This window comes from Diceros bicornis, chromosome 4 (genome assembly GCF_020826845.1).
Source record: "Diceros bicornis minor isolate mBicDic1 chromosome 4, mDicBic1.mat.cur, whole genome shotgun sequence".
Lineage (NCBI taxonomy): Eukaryota > Metazoa > Chordata > Mammalia > Perissodactyla > Rhinocerotidae > Diceros > Diceros bicornis.
This window is the reverse complement of record NC_080743.1, coordinates 3497313-3521501: the sequence shown is the minus strand read 5'-3', so window position 1 is coordinate 3521501 and position 24189 is coordinate 3497313. Positions and strand designations below refer to the sequence as shown.

Here is a 24189-nt window from a genome sequence, read left to right as displayed (position 1 = left end):
CATTGGATGCAGTTTTTCACAGAAATTCACATGGTACCAAACAACCGTCTAACTCAGAGTGAACGGGTTTTCCGCACTTCTTCATGTCCCCCCATAGCAGCTGTCTCTGCTGGATCAAGACGCTTTCCCTACGAAGCTGCATAAAATCTTTCTCTTCATGGCACCCTAGGCTACCACTCCCAGTCTGGCTGAGACGGCAAACAAGCTGATAACTGTTTACTGTCTTGGATTTCCACATATTTCACCAACATAAATAGAGAATATAGTGAAAACCTGCCAAAGTACTATTTGCCTTGTTGCTCATTTGCTGAGTGATTTGGCAATTTGGGCGGCTTTGCTGTCTTGGGTGATGGCAAAGTTGGAGAACTGGAAGGAGTGAAGGGTGACGTCTGCCCAACAGGGGGAAGAAAGAAAGGGCCAACTTCTCTTCAGGTTTCTTTTCACCCTTTCTCTCTGTGGGGCAAACACAAAATCTATTGCACAGAATAATTTACTATAGAAAATTCTTTAAAACCAGTTTCTGAATTTCCATTCACCAGAATATGGACATAGCTTTGTTACAGAATATTTCCGTATGATGACAGTATTGTAGGGCTCAATGAAAGGTTAAGTGGTATGTATCATTCATTCATTCATTCATTCCACAAATATTGACTGAGTGCAGAGGATACAGCAGTGGATGCTACCGTATTCTGGTAGGTCAGAAATGTGATCCAAGTGAACCAGGACAACTTCTGTGTGTACAAACCAGCCTCCAAACTGTCAGGGAAGGTTTGAGGAACTCCGCAAAAATCATGACATGTTTGAAGATATGGAGGAAGATGCCTGATCAACAGCTCTTGATTTGCATCAGAGCCAGAAGCCCGGTGGAGGAGCACTTGAACTCGGTCACAATCGTACAGAACGAGCTAATGGCCTGGCAGGTCCCAGAAGGAGGCTGGAGAAAGAGACAACAGACGTCTGAGAGTAAAAGCCCCTGAGAGAGCAGGTGGGCAGAGAGAGTCTGGAGAGCAAGTCCCAATGACCGGGGAGGTAGGATACCAGCTACTGTCCAAGGTGGCTGCGCACGCTGGGAGGAGGAGGGGCAGGCCGTAAAGGAAAAGCCAAGCCACCAGGGGCCCAACCTCACTGTGGCAAACCCTTCTGGGTATAAGGAGCCAACAGCATCGCTCTGCTAACCGCAGAGAGAGGACAGGAGCAAAGGAGGGATGGAGTTGAGTCATGAAGTCATGACGACAGTGAGCAAACCAAGGGTGTCAGAAGAACACTGGTCAGCAGAGCAGAAAGACCGAAGAGCCACTTCCACCTGGACTCTTAGAAGGAATACCTGGGGGGACTCTCCAGAAAAAAATGCTGAATGTTTTGCTAATCAAGAGGAAAGGAGTCCCAGATCGGTAAGATCTGGGGTATTGCAGGTGAAATCGGAGAAACAACCATCATAGATCAAAGAGTTAACATTAAATGTTGTACCTTTATGGCGGGTACACTAGTTTCAGTTGGCACCATTCACCCATATGACCATAACATTCAAAGATACTAATCTTATGATCTCTGATAATCTTTAAAAAAGGGTCACACTGACTGGTTTGACAAAGAGGTACAGCAGGAGAGATCTTAGTAAAATTTCATTACTGAAATGGATACAGAAAATATTCCCTTATATAACAGTATTTGCTAGATCACTCATTTGCTATAAAGGTATAATCAATAATTGGCAAATAATATTAAGCAGGTACTTCTTACATTGTATTGGCTGGTGGAAAAGTCTTACAACTATTAGGCTGTACATAGATTCATCTTTAATCAGCATTTGTGCTGCTTCCAAATTCACTGGATTTTCTAGCACTGGATTCGAAAGCATAACCTGAAGGAAAATATACAAACAGAGTATTTAAGGTAAACTTTTCATGGAGCAAAAAGACAAATCAACATACACTATTCAAAAGGCATTTATTAAATGCCTACAATGTATCTACCTGGAAACAGATACACAGACAAATGAGACATGGTCCCTACTCTCAAGAAACTCTTCATCTGTCTTGGTTTTATACTGCACATTCACGAGCCAAACATTGGGATCAAAACAAGTTACAAGTTTCTTCTTGTAACTTATTCCTTCCTATTATATAAATTTAAATTGAATTTATGTGTAAAGGAACTGAACATTCGGAAATATTGAAACATTTCCATGAAAAAATTAAACCTTACATTTTAACATGAGATCATATTTAGATCATGGATAAACATACATATGTATTAACACACGTATGGGGGCCCGCCCCACGGCTTAGCAGTTAAGTGCGTGCGCTCCGCTGCCGGGGCCTGGGTTTGGATCCCGGGCGCGCACCAACGCACCGCTTGCCCGGCCATGCTGAGGCCGCGTCCCACATACAGCAACTAGAAGGATGTGCAACTATGACATACAACTATCTATTGGAGCTTTGGGGGGAAAAAAAAAAGGAGGAGGATTGGCAATAGATGTTAGTTCAGAGCCGGTTTTCCTCAGCAAAAAGAGGAGGATTAGCATGGATGTTAGCTCAGGGCTGATCTTCCTCATACACACACACACACACACACACACACACACACACACACACAAAAACACATGTTATGTACAACTCAAAATCCCTCCAGATCATTGAATGATTAATTTGGTGTCGGTAGTAGCATTCTATTGCTGCTGTAACAAATTACCACAAATTCAGCAGCTTAAAACAACACAAATTTATTATCTCACATTTCTGCAGGTGGGAAGTCTGGGGTGGTTGGGCTGGTTTCTCTTTTCCAGGTTTAACAAGACTGAAGTCAAGGTATTGGCCGGCTGGGCTCGGTCTGGAAGAATCTGCTTTCCAGACCATTCAGGTTGTTTTTTAGCTGAATTTAGTCCCTAGCATTTGTAGGTCTGAGGTTCCTGCTTCTTTGCTGGCTGTTAGCTGGGGCCTACCCTCAGCTCCAAGAGGTCTCTTGTGGGTCCTTATATTTGGACTCCCACATCTCAGAGGCAGTAAACGTTGAAAAATCCTTCTCAGGCTGAGAATTTCTCTGATGTCCCCTCCTGCCACATTCCCTCTTCTTCTTTCACTGTATTTCTCTGAGTGACTCTTCTGCCTTCCTCTTTTATTGGAAAGGGCTCATGTGATTTCTTTGGGCCTCGCTGCATAATTCAGTATAACCCACCTATTTTAAGGTCAGTTGATTAGTAACCGTAATTCCATCACAAAGTCTCTTCAACGCAGTACCTAGATTAGTGTTTGTATAACCAGAGGAATTATTGGGGGGGCATCTTTAAAATTCTGTGTACCATAGCACCTGTCCATAGTATATGCAGAACTTCATAGTTCTGCTGGACCACGATCTTGTTTATTTGCACCTCAAAATTAACATTAGCCCAAATTGCAAATATTTATTCAGTAATTCAGTATTTTGAACATTATAACATGCAAACTATATAATAAAATACAGCTAAAATAGTAACTACCAGAATACCTAAGTGTAGATGCAGGTCAAAGAGGATAATTATGGCGTAAGAGTCATGGAAATGATGGCAATCTTTCACTAATGAAAGCAGCAATCTGACATCTGATATTTCAAAAGCAACAAGAATTTTCTGCTGTTATTTGCGTTTTCCTGTTTGGAAAACCCATCTGAGCCAAATTTCCAAGAATATTACAATTGCTTAAATAAGGATTCAGCATGGATTGCACTCTACCTTTCAAAGTGGGTGGGAAGCAGATGAAACTCATCTTCAAGAGCAAGTTCTGGTCTTTGGCTGAGGAGATAATCTTACTCAGAGAGGCACAGCTGGTGCAGTTTATGCAACAGTCTTCACATTGACACTGTGCCTGAGACCTTTTCATAGAATGTGTACACAAGCTACTGAGTATACTTAATGACTTTTAAGAATAGGAATATATTAAAATGTATAAATCAAAAAAAAAATGTATAAATCAGACTCCTTGCTAAAATAGTAAAAAGTGAAAGTCCAACTTTTAAATTAGCCATGTGATAGTATGAAGTAACATAAGAAGCTCTCCAGAGATAAGTACAAAAATCTGAAGCGTCAGTAACTGCAACAGTAGGTATATTTTATAATATCCAATTAGTTAAAGCCCAAGAGTTTGGAATTCATTCCATGGATGGGTGTTGATATTTACCTTTGTGTTATATGTGGAAGTACAAATGTTCAAAGAAGTTAAGATTATAAAAATTTTAGGAAGAAGTGATTAGTATATATAGACTTTAAAATAGTTTAACACTATTTCAAGTACCACTCCCTTGAATAACAACGTGATAATTATAAACGTGTCTCATCTGTTATTCAAAGAGAAGTAGTCAGAAATATGGTCTATGCTTGTACTGCCCATTACAGAAGGCTCTAGCCACACATGGCAATTTAAATTTTAATTATGTATAACTAAATAAAATGAAAAACTCAATTTCTCAGTTACACTAGCCACATTTCAAGTGCTCAGTAGCCACATGTGACTAGTGGCTACTATATTGGACAGCACAGATACTGGAAATTTCTATCAGTGCAGAAAGTTCTATTGGGCAGCAGTGACCTTGAAAGGACTATTAAATAGCCATGAAAATATTAACTGTAGTAAAATGGAAATTACTTGAGATAAACGTTAAGTGAAAAAGAAACAGGCTATATAATTTATACATATATACCATAACTACAATCATGTAAAAATTCAGATTCTTTCCTTCATTCATGTTACTCAGTAACAAGGTCAACATTGTCCTGGGTAGGCACTGAGGAATCAAAGGTGAACCAGACTGTTTCCTGACCTGGAGAAGCTTGTAGTCCAATAGCGGAAGACAGATACGGAAACAGCATGTGCATTACAGTATTACAGGGCTCTCATAGAAATTTGCTTAGAGTGCCACTTGCTGGGTTGGGGGCAAAGGAAGCCCCTCAAAAACCAAAGCCCTCAATTTCACCCAGGAGAGGAAATCAAGAGAGGCAACCCAGAGGAGGACTCATTCGACTGAACTCGCACAATGGGAGCAGTTGCCTGCTGGACAGATGGAGGAAGGAGAAATGGGTCACCAGTCAGATGGGGAACTGGACTGAGCATGTCTTAAGGTCCAAGACGTGCTGGCTTTGCAGCTGGAGAGTTCAGAACTCTATAAATGCTTTCTAACCTGAATTGAAGCAAGCACTGTGAGTGAACAGAAGCCTGAAGACAGAACAGGAGCGGGATTATGTGGTGTGTTAACACCCAGGTGTGAGAAGTGAATTCTTTGTCAGGCAACAAAATGGGGCTTACTCCTGTAGTGAACGTGGAACTGAGAGACTTTAAACAGAAAAACAGGAGAAAAGATCAGAAGGAAATGCTAATAACAGTAGGATTAAGGTTTATCTTGATGATTATCAGTGATTTTCTTTTCCTGTCCACTGTCTTAAAAATCTTCTGTAGTGTGGGCATATTTGTTTTATAAATCAGTTTGAAAAACATAAAGACAAACAATTGTGTCATCTTCTGGCTTTCCATGATATATCTAACAACACTTTGTTGTCACTTTGCATTACCGCTTAAAAGTAAGAACAATCATAATATGAACTAGCTTCAAGGAGTTTTTTTCTTGGACTGCCCATGGTTCTAAGTACTTTGCATCTATTAACTTATTTAATCCTCACAAGTCCTGTGAGGTAGATACTAACAGCCCCATTTTACCATGAAGAAATTGAGGCACTGAGAAGTGAAGAAACTCGTCCAACAGCACAAAGGCATTAAGCCGCAGAACCAGGCTGTGAAGCCAAGCAAACTAATGTCAGAGCCTCCAATTTAGCTAGTATTAAATTATTCTGCAATTCAAAATTTTCACCATTTCATTCTGGCTTGCCCTCACTCCTTACATCTTGGGAACACTCAGTTTTACTATTCTCAAGGCAGATCCTCGCTTAGGTGGAGGAGGTAGGAATATGACTCAGTTGGAAGGAATCCCAAAGACGAACTCCAGGTATCTGTGTGTCAGCTCACTCACTCCCTTCCGGTTTTTGCTCAAAGGTCTCTCCCAGAACATGGGCCGGCACAGGCAGATGCTCAATACATATTTGAGAATGAATGAATGAATAAATTCAACATTGAATCCTTTAAAAAGATTAAATTTTATTCAGTATACTAAGGTAACTAGATAGAAAATTAACTACTATTTTATTTTTAAAAATAAGAAATGGGAGAAAGGGAATTTGTATTATAATTCTATTACCGAGAAAATGCAATTAAGCCAGAATACTTTATTCTCCAAGTAGTCCAGATAATAATCAAAATTACATTTTGATTAAAATGTAATAGTTTATCTCTGGATATTAATGACGAGTGGGTTCATGTAGAAAATCGCTGAGCTGCAGGTAAGTGGTCCGAGCAGGTGCCACTGGAATCGTTCACTTTGGCCTCGGATGGGAAAGAAGGCTCTTTAAGGGTCAGGAATAACACGCCTTCCAAGGACCACGGATCCGGGAGGTCAAGGGGGCCTTCTAGAAACAGGCGTCTGTCTGAGGGGAGAAGACAATCCCTGGTTTAACTGTTCACCGGGCCTGAGATGAAACCTCATAAAGGAGCAAGAACCTAGCATCGTCAGAAACAAGGGGTAAAGCTGAACATTTTAAGTTGTAGTCACTTGCTTCACTTCCTGGAGGAAGGTGAGGTTCACGAAGGAGGAAAGATCGAAAAGGCCTGTTCAGAATTATGATGTAAAGTCAGGAGCCAAAAGAAAACCTATGACTCTATTTCTAATATTGAAACCATCCAAACAGGTCTTTTCTTCTTTTATCAAATATTTATTCTTTGGTTGTGAAGGGCCTTAACTATCAATTTCACATTAAAAATAATAGTCTTCACAATTCAAATTCCATTTCATAGTCTTGATGTAGAAATGTTATTGATTTAAATAAACTTTCTCAAATTTTTTAAACATTTAAATATGCAGTGTACATTTGTTCCCATATTTTGAATAATTGGTGCAATTAAAATCACTACAGAGAGCATTATATTCATCTGTTCTCACCTGGAGGGTAAGCAAGATGCTGCTCAGAGTATAGCTTGTACTCCACTTATCAGGGTTGTCCAAAAAATCCATACAAGGCCGGCCAGTATGCAGGTCTACTGTATTAAAATAATACATTAATATTAATACCTATAATAAAATTATTATTTAAAACTTATAAACATCAAAAATGTCATAGGCAAAATTAGAAAACAAACAACAAAGCAGGAAAATTATTTGCAATGAACGTGACAGACAGTTAATACGGTGTAGCTGCAAAGAACACGGACTTCGGTGCTAGACACACACAGATTCGAACGTTGGCTCCCCGACGTATCAGCTATGTGACGCTGAGCAATTAACCATACCTCTCCAGGCCTCACTTCCCTAATATGTGAACTGAAATACGATTCAAGTGCCCATCTTCACTGTAAAGAATTAGTAAAACAAAGTACTTAATAGAGTACCTGGCATATAGTGAACCCTCAAAAAAATGATAGCTATCATTATTCATAATACTTTTATTAACATGTAAATAATTTTTATAAATGAATAAGAACAACATTTATACTCTGGTAGAAAAATATTGCAATAAAAAGGTAAGACATGAGAAGAAAATCTTGAAAAGGTGAAAAGAGGATCTTTGATGTAGTATACTACATTGTATTATAAAACCACAATAATTATAACAGTACAGTGGGACACAAGATTAGACAGAGTAAACAATGTAATAAGAGAATTTAGAAACAAATCACAGTATGTATTAACATTGTTGTATGTTAAAAGTGATATCATGACTCAGTGGTGAAAGAAAAGATTATCAACAAATGGTATAAAAACTGTTGCAAACTACTCATCGCCCTTCGGTATTTACTCTGCCTTTCTTCCATTTCTTCTCTCTGTAATAAGAAACACTCTGCCTACCTGCATCCCCCATCCTCCTCGAGGTTTTAGATGAATTGGTTGCCCAGATCACTTTCCCAGCCTCCCCTCTAGCAAGATGTGGCCATGTGACTAAGTTTTAATCATGGGCTATAAGCAGAAGCAAAGTGTGCAACTTGTTGACCATATTTTCTTAAGGAATCTTTTTTGCCCTCTTCTCCTTCTCTTTCCCTCTTCCCACTGGCTAGAAATGGTGACAAGAGTAAATGCCTTAGATCTAGAAATGGCAGCTACACATTGAGGATGGCAAAACCTCCCTGCCAGCTTTGTTCTGTTCTACACAGATTGGAAAGATATGCAGAAGCTTGCCAACACAATTAATCAAACCAGTATTTTGGAAAAAAAGAGAATGCAGTTAAATATGAAAAATAAAACTATAGAATAACAAGAAGAATATTAAAATGATGATTTGATTGTGTTTGGGGGAAGGATCATCCAAGCTTAAAGATAATTGCAAAAATCTCAAAGGACAAAACTAATAGATATGACTATACAAAAACTTTAAAATCCCAGATGTAAAAAAAAAGCATAAAATTTAAAAATTAATGACAAATGAAGGGAAACGTCTGCAATATCTTGGACCATGTGATAACATTGTTAATAAGTCTGACAATTCGCAAAAAAAGAAATGCAATCAACAGATGTGAAAAATGTTTAACTCACAAGTATTCAAAGAAGTATATATTAAAATAACAAGATTCTTATCAAGTTGGCAAAAAAATTTCTCCAAAGTTTCAATGTCCAGGATGGGAGAATGGTGAAATGAGAACTTTATATCTGCTTACCGGGGGGGTATAAACATCCCTGAAAGGCAGTTTGGCCTTATGTGTCTAAAGACAAATAGACGCATAGACGTGCACAGCCATCCTTTGGAGTCTGGCGGCTAATAAATAACACTCCTCTCCTCCCAAGTTCACATATGATGATGAAATAGACCAAGGTGATGAAAGATGAAAGGAAAAAACATCAACTTTGCATAAGACTGAGATGGTGGATGCACTTGATCAACGGCTTTAATCGGACTCCACGGAAGTCCCCCTGGTTTGAACTCTAGCCTCCAAGCGAAGGCCTGCGGGAGTTTCCTGCCTGGGGAGACAGAGGCTGTACGTTCCAAGGTCTGGCTGGTTGGAAACAGAGTGCTGAGGACGTGCTGGGAGAGGGGGGAAGGGAAAGGAGAGCGTCCGAGTCTCCCCATCCTTCCCCTCCTAATGCCGGACGTTCTCTCTGCTCTGTGGAAATGGGAGGGGTGAGGACTGAGGGAGAAGCATGTCCCCTGCCTGTTATACCTAACCCATAATTCCACTCCTAAGTATTTATTTTAAGCAAATAATGGCAAATGTACACAATTTTGTATTGTAAATTTAATTTTATCATTTAAAAATAGGTTTTAATTATAAAAGTAATAATGTATTCGAAAAAAATTACATAAAAGTATAGAAATTAAAATATGAATGCTCCCCTGTCTACTAATGACACTTTCAGAGTTATTTCCAGCTGGTCTGCGCAAATATACATACACACACACGTGTGTGTGTGTGTGTGTGTGTGTGTGCGCACGCATGGTTTTTGTTTTTTTATTAAATGGAATTATATTTTATATTTTATTCCTCAAAGTGCTTTTTTACTTAACAGTAAATCATCAACATATTTCTGGACATCTTTATTTTAAAAAACTTGAGCACCAACTTATGTGCCAAGTAGTCAAGATTCTAGGGATATGGCAATGACCATAAAGTCTGGCCTTCATAGATATTTCTATTGTATTGCTCTGTTTAAAAGCAATACACAAGGCCAGCCCCGTGGCTTAGCGGTTAAGTGTGCGCGCTCTGCTCCTGGCGGCCCGGTTCGGATCCCGGGCACGCACTGATACACCGCTTCTCCGGCCATGCTGAGGCTGTGTCCCACATACAGCAACTAGAAGGATGTGCACCTGTGACATACAACTATCTACTGGGGCTTTGGGGGGAAATACATAAATAAATAAAATCTTTAGAAAACGTAAATAAATAAAAGCAATACACATAGCTGTAGGATATTTTACTTAAAAATTTCTATATTAAGGAACATTGGGATTATTTCCATTTTCTCCATTTCCAGCATTGTTAAGGGGAGCAAATATCTTTAAATATGAAACACACTCTTGCACGCCTGTGCTAGTATTTCTATGAAATAATTTATAAGCACGACATTACATGGATTTAGGGCTATTTGCATTTTATATCTGATTAGAAATTGTCAAATTGCTTCCTCAAAAGGTCACACTAAGGTCATCATTATGTCAGAGAACCCACATCTGCCCACTCCTACTAAAATTGTATATCGTTATTTTTAACGTTTTGTAAACATAAGTGATGAATCACAATTTTTCATCTTAATATGCATTTATTTTCTTATTAGTAAGGCAGAAATTTTTTTATGCTTATTTCTGTTACGTTTCTTCTATCAAATGTTTGTTTATAGCCCTTGTTCATTTTTCCATTGCTTTATGTTCTTTTTCTTATTGATTCACCAGTGATCTTTATATATTATAGATATTCTCTTTCACGCATTGCAAATATTTTTCCCTCAGTTTGCACAAGTCAATGTATTTTGTCTGTTTATAATGTTGTTGGCTATAGAGAAGTTTTTAAAAGTTTATGTAGTTTAATGTGTCATGCTTTCCCCATGATTTCTAGGTTTTATTTTATTTAGAAAGGACTTCCTACCAAGCCTATAAAAAACTGGATTAGATTTTGTGCTTTTTAGCATTTAAAATTTTCAGATTTTTGATCCCTCAGGAATTCACTTTGTGTAGAACTTGAAGTAGCAATCTAACCTATTTTTTTCTAAAATGTTAATTTGTCAGTGCATCAGTTTTTATAATAATAAAAAATTAGATCCAACTGAAATATCGAACAACACAGGAATGGTTAAGTGTATCATTCAGTAATTAAAAAACATGTGTGTGGTGATGGGTTGTAATTAGTATTTTGGTGGTGAACATGATGTAGTCCATGCAGAAATAGAAGTACAATGATGTACACCTGAAATTTTTACAATGTTATAAACCAATAAAAAAAATAAAATAAAATAAAAAATAAAAATGATCTTTTGAAGAATGTTTAATAATGCAGAAATATACTGATTATGTAATTTTAATTAAAAATCTAGATGTAAAACTTTATATGTAATACCTCGACTAGGTAGAACGCATACACACACAGAGAAAAGGAAATAAATTTAGTTAAATGTTGAGAATAGCATCTCTTTGAATTAGGACTCAAAGTGACAATTTTCTTCTGCCTTTTTATATTTTCCCCTATAGGCAGGCTTACTTTTAGAATCACAACAAAGTTATTAAAAACAAACATTATTAAACACTAATGAGGAACAAGGATAATAAGGACAGAGTGCCTGATGATAAAAATCTCATTGGTCCTTACCATTTGGATGAAAAGGAATTGTTCTAAATTTCACAACTGGAGGGACAAAATTGTACTCCGACGTAAAATTTATTGTTAGTTGGAAGGGTAATCCTATGAAGTAGAAATGAACATTTTTATTAAAGTGTCATGTTTACTGATTAACTGAAGTCTTTTCCTACAGATTGGCATCCCCATTGTCCCTCGAGTTTTATTTATAAGGAATTGGATCACAGGGTGCACAGACCCCTCTAGATAGTATAACAGACTCTCACAATCTAATCCCACTATGGTTCAGCCTGTTTCCTACCAGTTCTTGCCATCCACTAACTCCATCCCCCTAACACCCGCCCCCTTCACTGTACATCTCATATTGACTGAACTCACTGTTCCAGAACCTCTCTTGTCTATAAACCTCTGCCATGCTGCTTACTCTGCCTGAATTTCTTTCCCCTCCTTCTAAACCTGGCAAACTCTTCCGCATTCTTTAGGACTCGACTCAAACGTCACTTACTTGGGAAGGCAGTCCTGACTCTCAGAGGCAAAATTAACTAACCACTGCCTCCTCCGCATTCCGTTCAAAATCCATAATTGCTCATTATTACATTTTACTGTAATTATCCACTTAGATGTTTATCTCCCCCACCTCACTCAATAAATCTATCTTGTTAATCCACGATTGAAAGAGTGCATGGTCATTAAAGCTTATAGTGGCCCGGTATTCTTGAGAATTTGATTTATGGAAATTTGGGGGAGAAGCACAGAGAAAAAAATGAGGGATAATTGTGAGATTTTTGATGCCTGTAGGGATTTTCATAGCTATTCTCTGATTTCATGGAAGACTGTTAGATGATATTCTCAATTCATATGTTTTACTGTGTCTGCTTCTTTAAAACATAACAGCATTGAGATTTAGCACAAAAGAAAATTCAAAACTAAAATTTCCATCTATGTCGATGAATAGCAAAAAATTAAGCCATATAATGAAAAAATGACACGTGAAAACTTTTAGAATTCCAGAAAATTTATATAATGCAACCTTATTATACATATAAAGAAGATAGGCTAATAATGGTACAAATATTTTCTTTTTAAGTAGATTGGTTTTGAAAACACAAACCATGCCAAACTGTGTCCTGCAGACCTTCAATTTCAGCTTCCCACTTCATCATATCTTCACTTACAGGAAAGGCAGAAATACCCTTCAATTTAAAAAAATCAAAGCAGAAAAAAGGATTAAATATTTACCGCAGATTTGAAAATCAGATATCAGGTTACAACGAATTCCAAAAACTCTACGTTTTCTTTTCCTGATAAATTTTTTTATTTGTTGATTTGGGGAGGTGTTATATATTGTCTTATTACACAGATGTTAAGGTAGAGTCCAGGAAACACGCGCAACAGTAAACTGAAAATTAGTCGTAAGCAGAGGAGTCACAAGCAGAACACAAAGCCCAGGACCGGGTGTGCAGCTTACGCTGTCAGTGGCCAATTTAAGGTTCAAATTAGAAAAGAAGGAAGTACTTGGAAAGCATGTGTTTCTTCAAAGCTTTTAAAAACTATATGGATGCCCTACGGAAGGCACGAAGTAAAAATATTCGTGAAGAAAAACACGACTCCAACATTATGTTTGTATATAAAAATAAACGTTTCCTATACTTGAGGTATTGTCCCAATACCAAGAGACAAGAACGTTATTTCATAGAAAACCTTGTCAGTTATGCTGAGGAATACATTTAAACGTACTCAGTAAATATCTCTGAGCAACCACATAGTTATTAGGTATGTTAGGTGCTAGTCTGGATAAACATTATAATGTATTCTAATATCCCCATTATCTGTATTTACATATCCTTTCTCCCTTCATCGAATTCTCTTTCAACAGAGAACCTCAAAGTTCAGGCAGAGCAGAAACAAGATCAAATGTTAGCTTCACGCCTCTGGGATGTTTGTTGTTGGACTCAGTAATTGTTCCTAACAAGTCCAGTGAGGGCTGAACTACACTGAACCACACCTGAAGCAACTGTTGGCAACACTCTACCTTCCTTCTGTGGACAGTTTCCTTCTATTCTTTTTTCTTCTCCCTTCCCCTGCCCCCCTTCTATTTTTATTCTCCATACTATATGTAATAAGCCGGCCAGTGGCACCCGTGGACATTGATAACCTCATTAATGACACTCTGGGCTACATCTTCCTCTGTGTTAAAATTATAAGGGAAAGGCATTTCTGTGTTATATGTGACGGCAGATGGCAAAGAGTGGACTAGATAGTAAGCAGTAGGACCAAGACTGAAGAGCACCGGGTTTGGAGTCAGAAAACCCTGTGACGGAATCCTGGGGCCAAATGTTGACTGAACCTCGGGTTTCCGGCAGGTAAAGCAAAACAGGACTTACTTTACAGTATTGTGCCTAATGAGTGCAACCCTGCACTATTGGTCACCTACTGCCTGATGGACCCTGACATTCGGGACTTAAATCTACATAAATTACTCAGCACAATGTGCTCAACATTGTTACCTGTTATTATTATGAAGTAGTAATAATATTATTATTATGAAGTAGATTGTTATAGTGAAGTAGATTCGTTAAATAACAGTACTGTAGCGGCACATTAGGTTTAACTAAATTATGCTTTACAGAACAAACAGGGATTAAACTGCTTTTCAGAAATTCGTACCCCAATGAAACACGTCCCTCCAGGTTCCCTGTACTAACCTTGTAATTGTTTTCCTTCAACTCTTGGAAGTCTTTTTCCAGCAAGAAGTGGGCTCTGCAGAGCATGACAAAGCAGCAGAGGGTCTGTCCCCACGCTCCGCGGGCTGAGTCTGAGGCAGGAGGCTGAGGGTTACGGGTCACCCTCCACACCTAGTCAACTGACATAAGTTAGTTACTCGCTTTCTAGAGCTCCAGAAAGCAGGGTGCTCCCGAGATAAGTGGCTTCTACGTTGGGCATACAACAGCGACTTTCTTGTCTGCTCTGACCCCACTGAATGAGCACCTCCAGAAGGAAAACCTGGGCACTGTCCCGACTGCGGCGTGGCACTGCAGAGCCAGCCCACGGCCCAGCCTCGAGGCGCACCTGGACGCGCACCTGGGAGCCCGCGCGGTCGGCGGTGGAGAGGGCGTGCAGTGGGTGCCGCAGCCGGGGGCGGTCTCCGCCTCGCAGGGGAGCTGGGGGCCCGCTGAGCCGGAGGACGCAAATCGGTTGCCAAGCAACAGGACCCTGCGGGACGGCGGAGGGAAGGAGGTGGGCGCTTGGCTGCCGCTCATCCACTCAGCGACAGGGGGCGGGCCTCTGGAAACCTCCGCAGCCAATGTCCATCCGTTCCACTTTGAAAGACCAATGAGAGATGCGTTGTCAAGGCAACACCCCCCCGCCCGCTCGGCCACCAAGGTGGACGCTACCCAACCAGCGCAGAAGGTCGGGGTAAAGCGCCAGCATCCAGCGTGTAAGTCACAGAAGCCTTCACTCGAAGTCCCTCTCCGAAACGATCCTTCCTTTTCCTTTGACTATCAGACTCTATCGGGTAACAAGTGACCAGCAGATCCACGTCTGCGCTTGTTAATAATAACTTACATGTTAAGTTACCTGCATACATTGTGATGTCATCGACTCCTCCGGTTACCCTGGGAGAATGCGCCAGGAACAGGGAACTACTTGACATTGCTGATGCCCATCTCTTGCAGCAGAGTTTCGCACCTGCTGTGCCTTCTGTCTAGACGTTTACCACATTCCTCCACCCTTCCTCCCCCACCCCTTCACTCTTCCTTCAGACTTAACTTTGCCTACGACTCCCTATGGGACCCCCTAAGACACGATAACGCTCCTCTTCTGTGATCCCAGAAGACCCTGTATTGACCTCCTGGTTAGCATTTACACGCTGTGTCGCAAGGGCCTGTTGTCTTCTCCAGCCGTCGGTAAGCTACTTAAAGGCGTTCTTTGGCCAGCGGCAGCTACAGAAACTGGCATCCTTGTTCAAAGCGCTTTTTATTTATTTTTTACTTATTTATTTACTAATTTTATGGAAACAGGATAGCAGTTCAATTAGTTCATTCATTTCACAAATATTTATTAAGCACTTATGAAGTGCTGTGGAACGATTCAAATGAAGTGGCTGCCTTCATGGCTCCAGTATACAATAAACAAGGATGCAAAAACAAAACAAGTGTACCAAACAAAAATCATAATTTCAGATCATGATAAGTGCTATGTAGACAATAAAACGGTAATGTGATAGAGTGGAGTAGGTGGTTAGGGGTTAGAAGTGGAGTCAGGGAGGGCCTTTGTCGGGAGCGGACTTTTCAGGTGACACAGGAAAGATAAGATGAGAAGGAGCCAACTCTGTGAAATATTGAGGGCTGCGAGTTTTGGGAAGAAGAAAACACCATAGTTCTCAATCAGGAAAAAGCTAGGCTTGAAGAGGGAACCAGGGAGGGCCTGAGAGAGCACAGGGGACAAGTGATTAGGGTGGGGCCCGACACGGTGGGAATTGGGGGTTTATTTGAATAGCACTGAGAATCCATTGGACAGTTTTAAGCATGAGAGTGTAATGCTCTGATTAATATTTACAAAATTACGCTGGCTGCTTGTGGAGAATGGATTGTGGGGGAGACCATTTAGAAGGCTCCCACAGTCAATTTCATGTCCAGGTATGGAAGCTTAGAATATCCCAACAATGTATTATTACCTTTACTAACATTTTGGCACAATAAAATAATTTGATTCCATGTTTCATAAAACTGAATATAGAAGAAGTTTTGCTATTGCAATATTGACTAGGATCTGAGACTGATTTTTTTTGGCTCTCCTTTTCATCCCATCAGATTTTAACTTGGATTTATGTAGGATGGGAATGTAAGGTGAAAGGGAAGAAAGGGGTGCTTCAGTGAGAGAGGAGGGGACCCAATCTGGGATCTTAACTCGGTTTCTTTGTGGCATCATGGTGTCCATGGTCCTTTCTTCTCCTCTGATAGGGGAATACTGTGATAGTAAGTGCAGAATCCTTTGTTTTTTGTTTAAAATTTTGCTCTGGGGGAAATTAAAGTAAAAGAAAAAGATAAAACATTCTTCTGAACTTTTAGAAATTGGTATTTATATGATATTTTAGTGCAATGAAAATCAAGTTGGTAGATTCTCATATGACCCCCCAAATCTGTATTCCCAGCCTTGACCTCTCCTCGGGACTTGAGACTAGTTTACCCAGTTACCTGGCTATCACCCAGCTGTCCCAAGGACATTCAAACTCAAAATGTCCCAAAACAAACTCGTTACCTTTCCTCCTGTCAACTAGCCTTCTATCCAATTTGGTTCACCTGGTTTCTGCAGCTGGAAACTTGAAGTCTGCTCTGACTCCTCCTCTTCCTCATGGCTCACATTCACTCACTCACCTAGACCTGCTGTTTTCTAGCTTCTTCTCAAACCTTTCCATCAGTTCTGGGGTCCCAGCCATGTCATCTCTTGCTGGAGCACAGAACATCTTTATACTCTACTCCCTGCCTCCAGACTTGCCTGTTGTGAAACTTCACAGTAATGTATTTAAACTAAAACATGTGATCATGGAATTCTCTGACTAAAATACTTCAAGGGATCCCCCTCACCACCCAGTTACCCTAACTCCATCTTCAGAGTTTTAAATGTGGGCTGACTTCTGGGGATGTGGGTAGGGTGGCTGAAATCGTGGGCAAATTTGTATGTGTCTTTTTATCTATATGAGTATATGTGTGCACATAGACTTTTTTTTGGTAAAACAGGGGCCATGGAATTCAATAATTTTAATCACCCTCTGTGATGTAAAGAACTTAAGACACCATGCAACACAGAGTTAAATCCAAGCTTCCTAAGATGGCACTGCAAAACCTCCCACGATATTGTTCCTATGTGCCCCTTCCTTTATTGATGCCCACTTTGCTTCACATTTGAGATACCAGCACCTTTGAACTGCTTGTCTTTTTTCTGTATCTACCATCTTGCCTAGGTGCATGCCATCTTCTCTACCTGGACCATCTTCTTCTTCTCCTTCTCATCATCTTCGTCATCATCATCATCATCTGGCTAACCAGCTCTTACACGTCTTTCAGGATTGAAAGACATAATTTCCTTCTCAGTGCCTTCCTGAACCAGCAGGATGGGCTGTGTTCTCATTTAAACTGGGCACATCTTTGTATATTATTACCACATTATTTTGAAATTATCTGTTTATGGGGTTTTCTTCCCACTAGAATGTAAGTTCCTAAGGGCATGGAGACTTGTTTATCCATCACTGCATTCCCAACCACCTGCTCAGAGTAGGCATCCATATATGCTGACTGAATTGAATTTACCAGAATAAAAAGTTCTGGGGCCGGGAGAGTGACCCTGTAATGAAAGAACGAGACATAAGCAGAGGAAGGGTTTGCAGAGATGTGGAGCGGGGGGCCATTTAGAGGAGGTTGGCCGGTCCACAGGAACACAGGAGGTTCCAGTCTGGAGGATAGTGACAATCCGAGTAGACAACAGAGCAGAAGGACCAGGAGAGCAAGAGCCACTAGAGCAGGGCCTCAGGGCTGCCGTCAGGGCGTAGGTTGTAAGCACGGTCCCCAGGACACCAAAGAAGAAGGTGCAAGCACTTAGAAAGTTCCCGCATGGGGTGGCCCCGTGGCTTAGCCGTTAAGTGCGCATGCTCCGCTACTGGTGGCCTGGGTTGGGATCCCGGTGCGCACCGATGCACCGCTTCTCTGGCCATGCTGAGGCCGCGTCCCACATACAGCAACTAGAAGGATGGGCAACTGTGACATACAACTAGCTAGCGGGGCTTTGGGGAAAAAAAAGGAGGAGGATTGGCAATAGATGTTAGCTCAGAGCCGGTCTTCCTCAGCAAAAAGAGGAGGATTAGCACGGATGTTAGCTCAGGGCTGATCTTCCTCACAAAAAAAAAAAAAAAGAAACAAAGAAAGGTCCCGCCCCTCATGGGCCTCAGGGGACAAACAGGTGAGGACTCCCAGAAATATTTTGGGAATGGGATTGTTGGGAAAAACAGAGCTTCCGGTGGGTGCGTGGCTCTGTTGTGTTTGGAGATACCAAGTAAACGAGGTCACAGTCGATCTTCGGGCTGGCCGGCGTCCTCTGTTTTCACATTAGCTCAGCTCCTGTGTGGATGGGAGACTGGCTTCGGTTATGGAGGCTCCCGAGCTGACTAGTGGAACTAGGACCTTGGTGAGGAGTGGGAGCAAGATCAAGCGTGTGTGTGTCTAGCATCTAGCATGTGTGTAGCAATGGGCTAGGTTTGCTTCCTACAGTTGAGAGCAGCAGGAGCTGGAGACTAACAGCATCAGCTGATCAGCTATCTGGGTCACTTGAAATCGGAAACTTATAATTAGAAGCCTATCTAAAAATAACTTGCCCAGTGTCGACTCACCTGCCATTTACTACAGTGAATGTTACTTTTAATAAAATAACCACATTCACAATAGCATTGATGTCATTTCCTTGTCACTTCTCAGTTCTAAGCCGTGTCCTCCTCTGCCTTCTCCATCAGATTTGTTGTTGTGGTTGTTTGTTTTTAGATAAACCGACACAATTGGGAAAATAAATCCCTGTCTGTAGTCCTTCCGCTATCTTAATTTATTAGTAAGTGTGGTGGTAAACAACGTGTGCCCTCCAGACAGACCTGGTTGTACCCAGCACACCTAGGTTGTGATACCTATACAGCCTTGAAGAAGTCACTTAGCCCCGCTGTGTCTACATTTTCTCATCTACAATATACAGCCTGTAATAATACCTACCTCTCAGGATCCTTGTGAGGATTAAGGGAAATAATGTCTGCGAAGCACTCAGTCACCACCTGGCACAGAGTGAGTGAGAGTTGACATCTATGCTTCCCATGTGCTGGGCCCACTGTTTTAAATGTTTTACAGGAATAAATTTCATCCTCAAAAACAACTCTATGAGGTATGTACTCTTATGAGTCTAATTTTTACAGTAAGGGAAACTGAGGCACAGAGATGCTAGATAATTTGCCCTGGGTCACACAGCTGGAACACAGCCGAGCCAGGATATCTAGCTCCAGAGCCCATGCTTTTCACCAGTAGGCTCCCCTGCCTCAGAAGGTCTCCTGTTCTACAAAGTGAGCTATCTGGCCTTCTTCAGTAGATTATTGCTGCTCTCAGTAGTTTTCTTTGTGCATCTGTTGTTTTTCTTTTTGTCATTTTTGGTGCATTTATTTTTGGCTGACTTTTTCCCTGTTAACTTTCTGAGTCCCCCTCAACTAAAGTGTAACCCAAGAAAGCTGGACCACCACAGTATAAAATGGTGCCTGGCTCATAAAGAAGGCCCAATATGCATCTGTTAACTAAATGTGTACTCTGTCTTCTCTTTTAGATCATAAATCCATTAAGAACTCGGTCTGACTTCTGTAACTTATGGTACTCTGTATGTAGCTCAAAAAAATACCAACTGCTACATAATTATTTTGATATTAACTTTTGTTACTTTTGTACCCTCAAGTGGAGAGTATATTTAATTAAGTCCTACTATATGCTTTTCTGGGCTTTCTCTCATAGTCTTCCCCCTAAAAATAAGCCTAGAGGGTTGAAAAAAGAAATGTTGCATTGTATTTCTTTTGCTAGGCAGAATTCTAAGCTGACCTTCAAGATCTTCACCCCTGCATAATCTCCAGGACTGTGAATATGATGGATTTTACTCCTGTGATTAAGTTCTATGGCACAGTTGACTTTAAGAAAGGGAGATGATCTTGGGTGAGCCTGACCTAATCAGGTGAGTCTTACATGGGACTGGTCTCTTCCTGAAGTCAGGGATTCACAGTGTGAAAGCGATTCCATGTGAGGGAGAGTCTCTGTTGCTACCTTTGACAATGGAAGGGTGCGTGTAGCAAGGCATGTGGGCAGCCTCTACGAGGTGAGAGTGCTGCTGGCTGACAGCCATCAGGAGAACCTGGGCCTCAGTCCTATAACCACCAGCATCTGAATTCTACCACAACCACGGAGCTTGGAAGAGGACCTGAACTGCAGATCAGAACACACCTCCGCTAACACCTGTGAGACCCTGAGCAGAGAATTCCATCACACTGGGCCCAGCTCTGACCAACAGGACTGTGAGCTAAGACATAGGTATTGTTCTAAGATATTAAGGCGCAGATATTTTGTTACGCAGCACTAGCTAATGAATACAACATCTTATCCAGAGTGCACAGCTACCGACCAAGACAAAGGATGTGGCGAGAGGCCAGCCACTTACTGGGCTGGGTTCACCCTGATTTTGTGAGAAAAGCACTTGAAACCAGTTAACAGACATTAACATACGGCTTTGGGCAGGGTTAGGGGATAAGACGGGAGTGGCATCCTACAAACGCAGACTGAACCAAGGCCCCTCACAGATTGTCCTCATCCTAGGCGAGCAGGGTGGCTGGCGGAGTAACTGTTCACCGTTTGCGAGGTTCCCGAGGCCGTCTCCAGCCTTAACAACCAAGCTTCACTTCCCACTGTTTTCAAAAAACAATTCTTTCCCTCAGGACTTGAACAGATGTTTTCACTTTACTTAAACAAAAAAACTGTTTCCTCATCCACGAGGGATAGTGCGTGTACAACGTGCTAACCTCCTTTGGACTTGAACCCCCATACTCATGAGCAAAAGTAGATGCAGATCGCCAAATGTCGGCTCGGCTGCGAGAGGTGCTTTCAATCATGTTTGGGTGGACGTTCCGCTGTGAACTAGAAAATGAGGTGCAGCGCACGTGCCTCTGGGAACCCTGGTTTCAGATCACATGACCCCTGCTTTGTCTTGAAGACCTTTGATGTGCGTTCCCGACATTGAGTTTCTCTGCTTTTAATAATCTTGTATCCCTCTTCAATATAAATGTCATGAGAGACACTGAACGCTAATCTTCGGAGATCAAACAGAAAGGAGGTGGGCAGTGCAGTTCAGTGACTTTTGAATTCCTGAAATTTCTCATTTAAAAATTTTATTTTAGCTTATAAAGGCCTAGGCTCCAAGAAATGCTTGGCTCCCTTTTTAAAGTTGAAGATGCAGGCTCCCCCATGTTTCAGAATGGGGCTAATGACAGAGTAATGCGGTCTTTCCCCATAAAGGCACCTGAGATGCAGGGGCCACTTGATCACCGTTTACATCTATATTTGTGTCTGCCCAACAGAGAGGGACTCAGAAGCTGGCCTTCACTTCACCATCTTTGCTTCAGCTAGGGTGACCAAGGGTGCAGGTGTGCCTGGGACGGGGGGCCTCCCTGGGACAAAGGACTTTTGGTGCTAAGATTGGACAGTCCCTGTGGACTGGCACAGTTCGTCACCCTGGCGTGGACATCAAGGACTGCTCCAGGGTGGGAATGGTGTCGACAACTTGGTGAAACTGTTTATTTGTTTCTGGAGCTTGGTGTTTAAAGGAACCCAATTTGTTTTCTATTGCAGGCTGGTGCCCAAACTCTGTAATCAGAGTCCAAGAACGGCTCAGAATTCCGTTAGGAGAGGATTGCGGATGTCTGCGATGAAGGAATACAATGCCTGCCTGGTACTTGACATGCCCTGAAGTGCTATAGAGGAGCAGGTTTCCTTTCACTCCATTTTCCACGTGGGAACACCGATTGTCATCGTTGAGAGAGACTGCATTTCATAATATCTAAGAACAACTGCGACTGTGCTGGGGAGGGGGAACTGCTTAAAGGATGTAATTATTCCAGGCTTCTTTCACATATATCTGTTTAATGTACCTTTCCATAGTGCTCTCAGTTGCCCCTGGGGTAGTTCCAGAATTTCCACACGGGAGAGGCTTTGAGCTGGCAGTTGTCATGGAGGGTGTAAGGGATGACACACGGTCTAGAGATGGCTTAGGGACGTGTCTGGAAGCTGTTCTTACTCACTGGATGTTTATTAGGGGAGGTTTGAAGGGAGATGATGGCAATTATTGAGGGGCCAAGCCCGCCCCCACCTCATTGGCACCAGCCTGGGTAGTCTACATGATGGCGTACGCGTGAATAATTAGGTAGATTTTGTGCTCTAATATTTTACCACATTAGAAATTATGTATCCCTTTATGAAAATCGTTTAAAACACATTAAATAATAGCAATGTTACCACTTTTTGAGCACCAAGTGCTACATACTTCTCATGTATTTATACATATTCTCATTAAATGCTCATATCAACTCTGAAAGACAGGTATCATAGAAAAATCATAACATTGTATAGACTGTGTTTTTTGAGAACCTGGTCAGGGGCTCTTCTCTGCAGGTTACGTGAATTAGCTCATTTACGTTAATTGGCTTCAATTCTATGAAGCAGATACTTCAGTAGCTTGTCTAAATTCACACGGTTCCTAAGGGTGAAGGGGAGATTTAGGCCTAGGCAATCTGACATCAGAACCTCTACTCGTAACCTCTGTACTGCATTTACACCGTTTACAGATAAGGGAATAGAGACTGCCTTACTTCCTCCAGGTTGTCCGGGTCCTGTGTTGGAGCAGTTGAGAGCACATGCTGTGTGCTCCCGTTCCCTTCATCCGGGTCCCGTGAAGGAGGGGGTTCTAGATGTACAGGGTGGTATGCTGTGTCCGAGGGATTTATAGATTTTAATGTAACCTTTCTGGTACATTCTGGGGTGGTCCTGAGAAATTATAATTTTCAGAATCTCCCTAGACAATTGTGATAATAACCTGGTTTGACAACTACTGCTCTAGTGCAGGGATGGCTAATAAATTTCACCTTGCTGCTATTTCTGACTGATTACTAGGTTATCCAGGGCAATATGTTGAAAATTTTAAGGCTAAATCTGAGCTCAGCCAGGAAAGGCACTGGTGCCGTGGGTTCACTATACTAACTCTATCCATTTGGGGCTTCAGCTGGGTTGGGGATTGTTATTGTTCCCACCTCTTTGCCCCTTCCCTGCAGGAAGGTTCTACATCCCTGCCCATGACAGTGATGGTGTGACCTGCGGTGCCTCTCAGTGGGTTGAGATACCTCCGTGTCCTGTGGTCAGGTTTGGCCTCAGCATTTGTGTGGACCAGGAGAATGTGCGAGGAGGACGTGCTCCACAGCACGTCTGAGCAGAAGCTTCATGAGTGACTGCGCTCCAGTTCTGCCTCTCACCCATCCCCTGTGCCAGGAGAACAGCTGGTCTTCAGAGACCTGGGGGCAGCGGGGCCGCAGACCCACCTCTGCTGCCCGACATGATCGACAAGTAGACGTTTGCTCTTCCAAAGCAAGGCACTGAGAATACGGAGTTACTACTGCAGCCAAGCTACCAACACAGCTAATAAGCTCTAGTTCCAGAGGCAACTCTGAAAGGACAGTTTAGTCCTACACTGTCATTCTGCCTGGATATTAGTTTCAGTTTTGTTCGGTTGACTCTTCGTAAACTACCCAGATCATGCCTTTGAGAAGTTTCTGCTCCTTTCAGGTGATTTTCCTGTGTGTAGACTCAGAAGAACCCTCCCTGGGGACTGTGTCAGAGTGGGCCCAGACGATGGCTGGCGTTATCCTCCCGATGCCTGCGGACTGTGCTGGCGACGGAGCCCCTGCTCTAGGAGGGGCCTGACCTCCACCTGTTTCTGATGCGAGCGCCATGTGCCTCCACGGCCGGGAGGGCTTTGGAATTACTCGATGTCTCTGGGCAGCCAGCTCTGTTGTTCTGTGTGTGTATTTGAATTTACAGTCAAGAACACGGGTCCATGAAGACTGACATTTAGAACCACTTTCCTTCAAATCACATATTCCCTGAATTATCTTTATTTCAGCATGTCAAGATATTGACTCTTTTAAAAGCGTAAGTAATGCCCTATCTAATTTTAAAGGGGGGCCTTCTCCTAATGTGACCGTTCCTGGAGAAGACTATTTACTAACCGGGTCGCT

At 41.7% G+C, this 24189-nt stretch overlaps 1 protein-coding gene and 1 long non-coding RNA gene across 3 annotated transcripts in view; one reads left to right on the top strand and one right to left on the bottom strand.

Annotated features, from left to right (window-relative positions):
• UBE2U (ubiquitin conjugating enzyme E2 U) overlaps nt 1–14365 on the bottom strand; it is a 59691-nt gene extending 45326 nt beyond the window's left edge. The window contains exons 1-5 of one of the 2 annotated variants that reach the window (XM_058537035.1): nt 14054–14365; nt 12460–12541; nt 11361–11453; nt 7018–7115; nt 1744–1864 (exon numbers count right to left, since the gene is read on the bottom strand). In XM_058537035.1, the coding sequence (XP_058393018.1) occupies nt 1744–1864; nt 7018–7115; nt 11361–11453; nt 12460–12541; nt 14054–14119 (460 nt within the window). In that variant the 5' untranslated portion in view covers nt 14120–14365. The remainder of the gene's footprint in view (nt 1–1743; nt 1865–7017; nt 7116–11360; nt 11454–12459; nt 12542–14053) is intronic. The other variant, XM_058537036.1, reaches the window with a different exon arrangement.
• Nucleotides 14366–14745: 380 nt separating this feature from the next.
• On the top strand, nt 14746–22804 carry LOC131404030 (uncharacterized). Its single transcript, XR_009219704.1, has 3 exons — nt 14746–14787; nt 19943–20090; nt 21755–22804. It is a non-coding gene; the product is annotated as an uncharacterized LOC131404030 (long non-coding RNA).
• Nucleotides 22805–24189: the final 1385 nt, after the last annotated feature.